At 45.2% G+C, this 12561-nt stretch overlaps 1 protein-coding gene across 1 annotated transcript in view; it reads right to left on the bottom strand.

The window, feature by feature from the left end:
• Positions 1–12561, bottom strand: part of PDGFRL (platelet derived growth factor receptor like) — a 63586-nt gene that overhangs the window by 11908 nt on the left and 39117 nt on the right. The window contains exons 3-4 of the mRNA XM_017539647.2: positions 8729–8880; positions 2496–2789 (exon numbers count right to left, since the gene is read on the bottom strand). Coding sequence (XP_017395136.1) covers positions 2496–2789; positions 8729–8880 — 446 coding nt within the window. The remainder of the gene's footprint in view (positions 1–2495; positions 2790–8728; positions 8881–12561) is intronic.

The following is a 12561-nucleotide window of genomic DNA, read 5'->3' as shown; positions in this document are numbered from 1 at the left end:
TAATTTTAATTTTAATTTTTTTTTTTGAGACGGAGTTTCGCTCGTTACCCAAGCTGGAGTGCAATGGTGCTCCAGGGAGAGGGGTGATAAAGTATTTGCATTAGTCCATGGCAGAGACGATGCTACCTTGATCCATTTTTTGCCCTGAGGGTGGAGAGGAACAGTAGCATTTGAAAGTGATTTAATGAAAACAGTGGAAAGGACTGGGAGGAGAAAGGAGGGAGCTTGACCTCCAGCCGCAGGCTTGTCTCCTGGGTGAAGGTTGTGCCGTCACCAAGGCAGAGGAGGAGGAAGAACCAGATCCAGGGGGGATGGCGCTGAGCCTAGGGATGGCACAAGGATTGTGGGGGCCCTGAGGCATCTCAGCGCACACCAAGGTGGACAGCGGATATGTGGACCTGGCACTCTCAGATCTGGCCACTTCCACTCACTTGGGAGTTACCAGTGTACAGATGTGAAGCAGGCCCAGGGAGAGAATGGGGAGTGGGGAAGAAGGGTACCTGGGTGGGGAGGGGGCACCAACATTTAAAAGCTGAGAGAAGGCTAAGAGCTGACCAAGCAGAGATTTTTTGTTTGTTTGTTTGAGATAGAGTCTTACTCTGTCACCCAGGCTGGAGTGCAGTGGCGTGATCTCAGCTCACTGCAACCTCCACCTCCCGGGTTTAAGCAATTGTCTGCCTCAGCCTCCCGAGTAGCTAGGATTACAGGTGCCAGCCACCATGCCCAGCCAATTCCTTTTTTGTATTTCTAGTAGAGACAGGGTTTCACCATGTTGGCCAGGCTGGTCTTGAACTCTTGACCTCATGATCCACCCTCCTTGGCCTCCCAAGGGACTGAAGATTTTTAACAGTCTTAGAAACCAGAATGAGGCTGTCTTACTCACCCAGCAAGCCTGTTGGATGTGAAAGTGAAACTCAACAGGACTAACAGATTTCCCTACCCTCAGGAAAGGGGGTTTCAACACAGTGGAACGGACGCAAGTTACCAGGGAAAAAAGTATTTCACATATGAACACCCTGAATGGAAACTCCTCATTAAAATGGCCACATTAAAAAAAAGAAGTTCCATTTTTAATTGGGAACTTGATCATGTTTCAGCTCTGTCAAGAGGAAAAGAGTAAGGCCAACTGGAAAAGAATGAGGCGGGAATTTGAAAACCCCAAGTGATAGCAGAAGAAAGACAGAACAAAACACAAAAGACACCAGGCAGGCAGAGTGGATGAGAGATGGGGGATTCATGGCAATGCCCTCTACCCACCTATGGGGAGTGTCCCAACAGCTCTTAAGTCTCTGGGTACAGGCATGGGGAGATTAGCTGTGTTCATTCAGGATGGTTCTTTCCTGGACAAGAGATTACAGAGAAGAGGGTGTGCAGGGCATGGGTGGCAGGTCCTGATGTGGTGGGACCCAAGTGGATGGGGAGGGCAGGAAGCCCCGGGGAACAGTGTGGGGCAGGGGGTTCAGGTGACGGTCGTGGTGGAGGGAGTCATCGAACACATCATCCTGGGAAAGAGAAGCCTGTGACTGGAGCAGGGGTTGGCCTCGGTGGTTGCTGTCATGGTGGTTGTGGTTGACATGTTCACGTTGCAATGAGGTTGGGAAGATCTGAGATGGAGCGGATGAGGGGTCCATGAACCTGGCCAGTGGGTTCCAACCCAGTATCAAAGTCACCCTAAAAATGGAGTGACAAGCAGGGCCAGGAACCAACTGCCAAAATGTTTGATGAACGCATGGGAATGACAGGAAAAGAAATGAGAACATTGGTGGAGCCCACAAAGGGGTAGAGAATGAGGGCTGGGAGGTGGGAATGCATACAAGAAGGATGCCAGCCTTGAGGTGGCAGTGAACGGCATCCTTTGGAGACAGCAGATTCAGGTTAAGGCCAAGAACCGGGAGGAGGCTCTAAAGGAGTCTGGGGACATAGAAGATTTGCTGATCAAACACGGAGCCAGCACCAGAGTGAATGACAGAAGGATTTGGAATGGAGAAGAGGGGTTTTCGGTCAGGGTCATAGCAAGGAAGGAGAACATCCTAGAAGTGGTGGTGCCAAAGGGAAGCCTTCAAGAATAGCCTAAGTGGGCCGAGCACGGTGGCTCATGCCTCTCATCTCAGCACTCTGGGAAGCTGAGACCGAAGGGTCATTTTAGCCCAGGAGATCAAGACCAGCCCAGGCAATGTAGGAAAACAAACAAAAAAAAGTTAGCAGGGCACGGTGGTGCATGCCTGTAGTTCCAGCTACTCAGGAAGCTGAGGTGGGAGGACTGCTTCAGCCCAGGTCTTTAAGGCTGCAGTGAGAAAATGGTTGTGTCGCTGCATTCCAGCCTGGGCAACATAGCAGGACCCTGTCTCAGAAAAAAACAACAAACAAATCCAACAACAATGAAGCAAATAAAAGGCACTTATGGTATTTCCTTATTCCATCTGCAGACAGAGAACAGCAGTACCTGAAACTGACAGGAAAGTGACTAGAATCTAGACAGGGGTGGCCAGGCTTACCTGTCACGTAGAGCAGCTGGTACTTGACGGAGATCTGAGATCTGCCCCCGGCCTCTGCCCTGCAGTAAACCACGCCCTGGTGCTCAGAATGAGGTTGCAGATACACAAAGCCCCGCTTCATGTCATAAACAATGTCTGTTCCATTGGCTGGGATCTCCTTGGCTGGGAATTCCCTGTGGAGCGTGACTTTGGCCGACAGCACAGTCACCCGACAAGGAACCACAGCCTGTCTGTCCGGGTTCAAGTAGACAACATCGAAGTAGCTGGGAGAAGGCACAAAGAGTTCTCCTTTCTCTGTAAAGGGAAGGCTTATTCACTCCGGAGAAACAAAGTAAAAGCACCCCTAAGGATTCTGAATACTCAGAATACTGAGTCCTTAAGAGTAGAAAAGGCTGGGTTTTCGTTTTCTTTTTTTATGCTTTTCATTTTTTGGAAGAATGATTTTACTTCCCATCTCCTTAAAGAAAATAGAAAAAGTATCAGTTCAAGCCCAAACGAGGCCCATGGATCATCACCCTGGGGAAGCAAGGAACAAAACTGATTCCCTCAAAGTTTAACATGCTCAGCCTTACTTCTTAATATGAAATCAGTGACCACACTAGTTGCTTTAAAAATGTATTTGCAATCTGACTGGTGTGCTGGCACATGCCTGTAATCATAGCGCTGTGAGAGGCTGAGGCGGATGGATAGCCTGAGCTCAGGAGTTTGAGACCAGCCTGGGCAACATGGTGAAACCCCGTCTTTACTAAAAATACAAACAAAATTAGCCAAGCGTGGTGACACGCACCTGTAGCCCCAGCTACACAGGAGGCTGAGGCATGAGAACTGCTTGAACCCAGGAGGCAGCAGAGGTTGCAGTGAGCCGAGATCGTGCCACTGCACTCCAGCCTGGGCAACAGACAAAGACTGTCCCATAAATAAAAATTGCAATCAGTAGCCTCCATCAGCAACAAAAAAAAAATGTGTTGAAGTTCATTTTAATAGATTACATATGTCCCCTGCAAATGTATTTATATCCACTCATGTAAATGACAAACATATTAAAGAAAACTAAGCACATTGGATTTTAGATTTCCAAAAAAAATATCAAGTTAATAACCCACACACGACATCCAAATTACAGCTAAACTTAGTATTTAGGAAAGCACTTATTAATGTGATTTTATGATTTGAAGTTTTAAAACCTTAGCAGTTGTAAAACCTTGAAGCCATCTGCTGCTTCTGTGTGGTGAAATCAGCCACACAACCGTGGTCAGTAACTGCCGGTCAGGAAGCACTTCCCAGCACATCAGAGCTCCCCCAGGAGACCCAACACAGGGACAGTGTCCTCAGCATGTCCTCACGCAGCCCAGAGGACCTGGCGCCTGTCAAGGTCAGTGGACGGGAATGGAGTTGGCTTGAAGGAGGAACCCATCAGTCTCAGGTCTGCTCTTGGCTTGGCCAGCAGCTGGCTGGGAATCTTCAGCCAGTCTCGTACATGTCCCTATTTCCTCTGAAATTACTTGGCCTGGTTCTTTAAGCTCATATGATGGCATTTGTATCTTATCAAAATGGGACAAATGAGGACTGGCTTACCCATTCTATCCTTAGGACAGGCAAGAAACTCTGGATTGGGCTGTTGGGGGTATTTCTGTTGGTGCTGGTGGCTTTTCTTTTTTGGCATGGTTCATTAAATCCTTTGTTTTTCTGGATCATTCTGTGAGGGAATGTTATGGTAATTGCAAAGAGAAATCTTCAGAGCTAGTCAGACCCCAACACTTAATACATGGTTTCTGGTGTTTTCTGCACAATGTTCCTGAAATAAATATTTTTTCTGGGCTTTCACCCTGACTCAACTTCTTTGTGTTACAGTTAGATGGTGTTTTAGGTTGGGGGCAGAATTACTGGACACATCATCATCAAATGTTTCATGAGCCAAGAGCTCTTGGGCTGTAAGTACCAAGTTCACTAACATGGAGAGCCTCCCTCCTGGCTCTAAGATGAGGGAAGAGTACGTCATGGCTCAGAGAGTCTCCATGTTTTACACGGGTTTCCATCAGGCTGGGAGGTCTGTGCTACTTTATGAGAAATCGGCTTTCAGGCTTAGGTAAGGAGCACCTCTGTCAATGTCGTGCCCGACATTCATGTATTCACACAGAGTCCATCTACGTGGTCTTGGAGGCATTATTTAATTTCCTCACGTGTAAAGAGAAGAATCTGGAGTGGATAATATTAAAGATGTTTTCTTAGCAGCAACACTTTAGGATTTTATGACTGCAAGATTTAGAGGCAACTTTTAAGGGTGTGGAGAATAATCTGAACCACTAAGAAAAGCTGTTAGTTGAATGAGCGAACCATGTGAATTTAGGAACACAAAAATATCATCTTCTTTCCTTTACTCTTTTTTTTTCTTGAGTTAGGGTCTTACTCTGTCACCCTGGCTGGAGTGCAGTGGCACGATCATCATGTATTGGAGTTTCAACCTCCAGAGCCAAAGTGATCCTCCCACCTCAGCCTCCTGAGTAGCTGGGACTACAGGCATGTGCCATCATACCTGTCTAATTTTTTATTTTTTGTTGAGCTGGGGTCTCACTATGTTGCCCAGGCTGGTCTCAAACTCCTGGACTCAAGCAATCCCCTGGCCTTGGCCTCTGAAAGTGTTGGGATTATAGGCATGAGCCAATGTGCCCAGCCTTGCTGCTTATATTATAATACATACTTGGAAATAAGTGATCACACCAGCTGCTTTAAAAATCTATTTGCAATCCATCGCTTCCATCAAGAAAAAGTGTTGAAGTTTATTTTAATAATTATAAACTACATATGTCCCCTGCAAATGTATTTATGTCCACTGATCTAGATGACAAATATATTACTTAAAGAAAACTAAGCACATGGGAGTTTAGATTTTAAAAAATCGAGTTAACAAGCTATATGCTAAATCCAAATTACGGCAAATTCAGTATTTAGAAAAGAACTTTTTTTTTTTTTTAGTCTCATTCCATTACCCAGGCTGGAGTGCAGTGGTGCAACCTCAGCTCACTGCAACCTTGGCTCACTGCCTCCTGGGTGTAAGTGATTCTTGTGCCTCAGCCTCCCGAGTAGCTGGAATTATAGGTGGGTGCCACCATGCCCAGCTAATTTTTGTATTTTTAGTAGAGATGGGGTTTCGCCATGTTGGTCTGGCTGGTCTCGAACTCCTGACCTCAAGTGATCCGCCTGCCTGGGCCTCCCAAACTTCTGGGGGATTACAGGCATGAGCCACTGCAGGAAAGTACTTATTAATGTGGTTTCTTACATATAAAAATTAGAGCCCCAGCCTTTTACTATAAGAAAGCCATAGGCCAGGCACAGTGGCTCATGCGTGTAATCCCAATACTTTGGGAGGCCAAGGTGGGCAGATCACAAGGTCAGCTGTTCGAGACCGGCCTGGCCAATGTGGCAAAACCCTATCTCTACTAGAAATACAAAAATTGGCCAGGTGTGGAGGCATTTGCCTGTAATCCCAGCTACTTGGGAGGCTGAGGCAGGAGAACTGTTTGAACCTGGGAGGCAGAGGCTGCAGTGAGCCGAGATTGTGCCACTGCACTCTAGCCTGGCAGCGACCAGAGCACTAATCTCAGCTCACTGCAACTGCCACCTCCCAGATTCAGGTGATTCTCTTGCCTCTGCCTCCTGAGTAGCTGGGACTACAGGTGCATACTACCATGCCCACCTAATTTTTTTATTTTTTGTAGAGATGGGATTTCTCCATGTTGGCCAGGTTAGTCTTGAACTCCTGACCTCAAGTGATCCACCCACCTCAGCCTCCCAAAGTGCTGGGATTACAGGTGTGAGCCACCGTGCCCGGCCTAGGGTGAGATTACAGGTGTGAGCCACTGCGCCCAGCTGAGAGCCCATAATATTAGCAGGACATTCTGCCCAAGCTAAGCCTTCAGTTCAAAACCTCAACCAATATTTTGGGAATACACAACAGTGCTAATCTTAGCAAAGAATCTTTATTCTGCAACTTCAATTGTGGAATCAGTCCTTGTCTGGAATAACAGACTATTATTCATCTTAGTTGGTTGCCTTTTCCACTGTTGCTTCACAGCATGGTATAACACCAAGGGCACATGGACCATCTTGTGTAGCAAGTTCCAAAATGAAGATCCAAAGAGATTGCTTATGAACAATTATGAGCAATTCTCCTGACAACACCAGTTACGTAAATTAGGTAGAATCTGGCTATCAGTCCGTCCTTCACCTTGTCCTAGAAAAGGTTCAAGGCAGTAAGAACACTTGATCCTGGGTCAGAAAAACAGGTATGACTCCTTACTGTGCCACTACAAGTCCTGGAACATTGAGTCTCAGCATGAGCATTAGCATTTCTAGTATTTTGGAGATAATAAAATAGCTTTTGCTAATTTTCCAGGGATGTTGTGGAAATGAAACTGATAGAGGCAGGAGGCAGAGAACTCTCCTAAACAGATAGGGGAGGGTACTTAGAGAAACTCCGACCCACAAAGGTCATGCAGATGCCTAAACATGCCCCCAGTGAAAAATTCCATCCCTTAACACATGCGCAGTAAGCGAAATAGATCAATGCAAAGTGACTCAGATTAAGGACCTGCATGCAGTCGCTGAAAGGACAGGGTGGAGCTGCCAGGACTTCATGCCTTTTACAAACAGGGAATCCAGACCTATCAGGGGAACATAGAAGCCCTTGTATTCAACTGTGTAGAGGGCAGCCTTTTTTGAGAGCTTTCCTTTTTGTTTAATCAATTCTATTCCACTCACTCTTTGAACATCTGTATGCCTAAGTTTTCCTGATCATGAGACAAGAACTGGGATCCAGCTGACCTAAGGAGCAAAAAATCTGCATCAAAATGAGAAACATGTGCTTTCAGAATTGTAGCATATCCTACTAATGCATCTTCTTGCCAGAGAGGAGCCATTTGGCCAGGAAAGCACAAAAACATGAGATTGTATTAAAGCATTCTTTAATGGTAAGGGCTTAACATCATTTGGGTCATATGTCTATGTCTGCGTCTAGGTCTATTTAGGTCTAGATCTAGATCTGAAAGGTAGATGGATTCAGGGCATAGAGAAATCTTATGAAAGCCCCTGCCCAGGCACTAAGAAAAGATTCTGGATTCACCTGAAATGTCTTGGACATCAAGAAGACGGGTGGATTTTTAAGACTCCTGAAAGTTGTTACTGACCTCTGAACCTTGTTGAAGAACTTTATCCCCTAAACTTCAGAACTTAGAGAATGTTACTGAAAAAAGAGTCTGAGCAGTTATTCTGCAACACCTGTTTCTCAAAATGCAAGCTCCACCTTCCAAAAACATACTTTGCACTGCAGAGAAGAGTTCTCCACTCTGACCTGAACGTTTTCAGGCAGTCCACTTAGGTTCAGGGACTGGAGACGAAACAGCCACAATCTTTGGGAATCTCGTCCCTGAAATCTCAGCTCATAGTATTCATAAGAACAAATGAGGCTGAGCACGGTGGCTCACACCTGTAACTTCAGCACTATGGGAGATCAAAGCGGGAGGACTGAGCTCAAGAGTTTGAAAGCAGCCTGGGCAACATAGTGAGACCTTGTTTTTACTGAAAAATAAAAAAATAAAACAATAAAAAGGACAAATGAGAAGAGGTCTTTAGCGAAGTATCCTACAATTATGGAGTTTCCAGAAAGGAGATGGTCATAGGTTCTGAGAACACGGTGAAAGTCAACAGCAGCACTGTCCAATAGAACTTTCTGACATAAAGGAAACGTTCTCCTTCTGTGCTCTCTAGTACAATAGCCGTTAGCCATATGCCATAATCGAGCACTTGAAATGTGGCAAGTGCACTGAGAAACGGTTTTTAAATTTATTCATTTTAATTAATTTTCAATTAAATTTAAGTAGCTACATGTGTCTAGTGGCTAACCACACCGGGGAGTGACGGGACAGACCCTGGAACCAAACGGTTTGTATTGAAATCCTGTTACCACCACTTATTTGCTGTGTGATGTTAAGGACTTAATCACTCTAAACCTCAACTTTCCCATCTGAAAAAAAATAGGAATGATATTAGTATTTGCCCTGAAGGATTATGGCAAGACTTACATGAAATAACTGATGTAAAGCATTTAGCCCAGAGCCTGGCAAACAGGGAGTGCTCTGATTGTCATTATTGGCTATTCAGCATGCAGTGGGAGAGCCTTCAGTTCTCAGCCAAGTCCAGAAGTTTGAAGAGTTCCATTCATGCAGCAAATATTTTACCTGTAAAAAAGATGTAGGTGGAGCCTGTTTTGGCCTCGTCCTTCCTGCAGATGTACCCACTGCAGAGCTGCCCCCAGCAGCTGAATTCACCTGTGTCAGCCGAGGTGGAGTTGACCAGAGTCAACTGGCTGTAGCGCTCATTCTGCTTGACACTAGGAATAAAAGAGACAGGATCTCAAAGCAGGTCAGACCTGGGCTGGGGCCCTCCAGCTGTCATGCTCGGCACCATTGTTCTCTGGGCAGACTTGCCCCAACCTCTCTCCAATGTCACAAAGTGAAATAAGAATGTGTTTAGCTGGGCACAGTGGCTCATGCCTAAAAATCCCAGTGCTTTGAGAGACCAAGACAGGAGAATAACTTGAGGCCAGGAGTTTGAGACCAACCTGGACAACACAGCAAGACTTGATTTTAACAAAAATTAAACAATGAGCCTGGCATGATGGCTAACTCCTGTAGTCCTAGCCACTTGGTAGGCTGAGGCAGGAAGACTGCTTGAGTCCAGGAGTTTGAGATTCCAGTGAGATCACGTCAACGCACTCCAGCCAGAGTGACAAGACCCCGTGCCTAAAAAATAAAAATAAAGAGTATGTTTCTGATAAATGGGTGTCAGGGAAGGCAGAGAGAAAAGCCTTTCCTCAAAGGAAATAATAAATGTCAAAGAGAATTCCTCTTCTTGGAGAATTTAATTGTCCTCAGACCTGGGGTTTCCTTAAGTAAAATCATTGGTGCAATAGCTACGCAGCCTCAGCAGCTCAGCCAGAAAGCCTTGGGCTGGTGCTCTGCTTTCAGCCTGTGTCTCTTGAATTCATTTATACGCAGTCAACATGAATGAAAGCACACAGCATTATCCAATATCCAAAATCCCTTTCATCAATAAAGATAAGTCTCTGAATTAAAGCTTGGAATCTTAGATATGCTGCATTATCAAGTTAAAACCAAACACTTTCTTTTAAGAAAAAAAAGACATTTGCTGATAATATCCTGAGCCCAAAGTATGCATGCAGCCCACTTCTAATAAAGTATTTAAAGCCTTTGGGCATTTGGACTTTTCCTCTGACCTCACTGTTATTTCTACTTTTATTTTCTTCCTTATCGCTTGTATTTTGTATCTTGTTGCATGGCAGATATATTTGCAAACCCCTTCAGTTTCTTTCTGAAGAGAGGCATACATATTTATTATTAAACACTAGCATTAGCCAATTTCAATGGTAATTAATTCTATTATATTGTGGCAGAATCCAGATGTATCAGATGTATCATTCTCACACTGGAGGTTCCCCTGAGGCTGAGAGCCTCAGCACTGGGGGGGTACACCAAAATAAGTAGTTTTAATCTGGGGACTCATCTCAACTACCCAAACGCTTCACTATTCTGAGATCCACATAATTTCATGATGCAGTTGAGATTCCCCAGTTTATCTTGCAGCAATATCAACATGGTGACCAGTTTACATTTAGCATAGGGTGAAATGTCAGGTCAGTTGGTCCCGAAGGCAGCCCTGTCCTGGCTCACTGCTGAAAAGCTTGTTTTGTCCACCAGCTCTGCCAAGTGGTGCTTCTGTACTCCCACTCCATCAACTGCCCCCTTTACCCTGAACGGAAAGCTCTCCTCCTTCAGGAAGCTTCTAATTAGAATTGACTCTCAGGACTCTCCCCACTTATTCCTGACATAATTGACTTCCTCGCTCTCTACCCCTTGGAAACCCCTGGCTTCCTGTCATTACACTAGATGGTGCAAGTTTTGAGGCAGGGACTGAGCTGTATTTGTTTTATATTCTCTAAGCAACAAATCTATGCAGAGTACACAGTAAGGACTCCCTAAATATGAATGAATCAAGTTGAACCAGTGATGGAAAAGGAAAGAAACTGGAGAGGCAGGCTTCTAGCTCTCTATTTTGCAGAGGGGGAAACTGAGCCTCAGATAGCTGAAGTGGTTTCCCTGAAACCCACAGCTTGCGAACCAGTTGTGAGGAAGTCTTCCTGTCAATTAAGTATGTTCTGAATACCACTTATCAGATAAGAAAAGGTATACAAAGCCCTTGGAGCAATGCCTGGTTCACTGAATTATCCCAATTATATCTTAATTACAGATAAGTAATAGTAAACATGAATGTTACTACAGCACTGATAAACAGAACACATGCAGCATTGGGGACAGCTAGCACAGCAAATGAAAAATGGTGAACCTAGGCCAGGTGTGGTGGCTCACGTCTATAATCTCAACACTTTGGGAGGCTGAGGCAGGAGTATGGCTTAGAGCTTAGGAGTTCACAATCAGCCTGGGCAATACAGCAAACCCCATACCTACAAAAAATTAAACATTAGCCAGGCATGGTAGTATGCATGTAGTCCTAGCTACTCAGGAGGCCGATGTGGGAGGATCACTTGAGCCCAGAGGTTGAGGCTACAATGAGCTATGATCCCACCACTGTACTTCCAGCCTAGGTGAAAAAGCAAAACCTATCTCAAAAAAAAAAAAAAAAAAAATTGAAAAGATCAATGCTAGTTTTAAGGATGAAGCTAGATTTCAGCAGATTTTTAAAAAATTAGAAAAGGGAAGGGAAAATGGAGGCGGTATTCCCCCCATGTGGACAAGGGTGTCTGGCCACCTCCTGTGGAGCTCAGAACCAGGGTATAGAATCAGCAGACAATCAATATATTCATTGCACATCTTCTCTGACCCCAGCATTTGCTAGCATTGTAGTGATCGAAAGTGTAAGATGCCATTACTATTGGGAAAGTAATTAGGCACGTAAAAAATCAACCCTTGGGAATAACCCTAGCACCAGTGTGCAGTCTGCATGCTATATCTTTAGTAGGTTTGTGGGTGGAAGGAAGGAAAGGCACTGGAAAACAATTTTGCATTTTTCCACCCCCTCTTCTATGCAAACAATATAAAACAGGAAACGAACTATTTAGTGGGATTAGTGTTTAAATGCCTGAATTTAAAATGTCCATTTCTACCAGTGGTATCTCATCGTCTAGACAGCGGGTTACACAAGGGGTTGGAAGTGACCAAAGGCCTCTGGAAGCCAAGTCTGTGTCATAAAATGGAGATGAGGGTTCCCTGAGCCCTTCAGAGCCATTGTCTATACAGAGATGCTTCATCAAAGACCCTTTCTGTGTAACCACTGAACGCCACCCCCAGGTATGGAAGAAGTGGAGAATGGGGAGTTTAAGTGGAGCTAAAAGAAGGTGTCATGACCAACTGCCAGGAAAAAGTGTCCTAAGAGAAGTAAAATTCACACCAACAGGAGGCAGCTCTGAACATACCAACACATCAGCTCACCTCTGGCCTTTTCTTTCTAAACCAGGAGTTCTACCCTGACCCACAGAGATCTCAGTGATGGCCAAGTCCATATTTCCATGTGAATGTGTTCAAATTTTAAGACCCTGTGTATGTGTGTGTATGTCTTCCAACATGCTTCCCTGGCCTTTACACACAGAGTCTTGCTTCCATCAGCGGAAGCTTGAAGCTTCCTGCATTCAGCCCAGCCTGCTCTCTCCTGGGGGTGGCCTAAGTTGTGAGAGGGTGCAGAGGAGGGAGCTGACAGCCCTCAGATATAGGGACCTGTGCATCTTACCTGGGGCAGTGGCCAGGTAATAGTAGTGGAGTCCATTTTCTGTCCGTCCCTGCCAAGACTCTGCAAGCCAAGGGCAGGAGGTGAGCCCTGTATTACAAGATAATGATTCGTTGGTATTGTACCCATACATGCTTAATGGGTACAAAATAAATGGGCGGTACTGGAGAGGACAGGAGGGATGCAGTGATGTCTAGAGAGGTCCCTGCTCACGAGTTCTTCTATATAACATGCCATGAGAGCTCCAAACAGA

The sequence above is a fragment of the Cebus imitator genome, unplaced genomic scaffold, assembly GCF_001604975.1.
Source record: "Cebus imitator isolate Cc_AM_T3 unplaced genomic scaffold, Cebus_imitator-1.0 Scaffold120, whole genome shotgun sequence".
Lineage (NCBI taxonomy): Eukaryota > Metazoa > Chordata > Mammalia > Primates > Cebidae > Cebus > Cebus imitator.
Note: the sequence above shows the minus strand (reverse complement) of the source record. Positions and strands in the feature narration are given on the sequence as shown.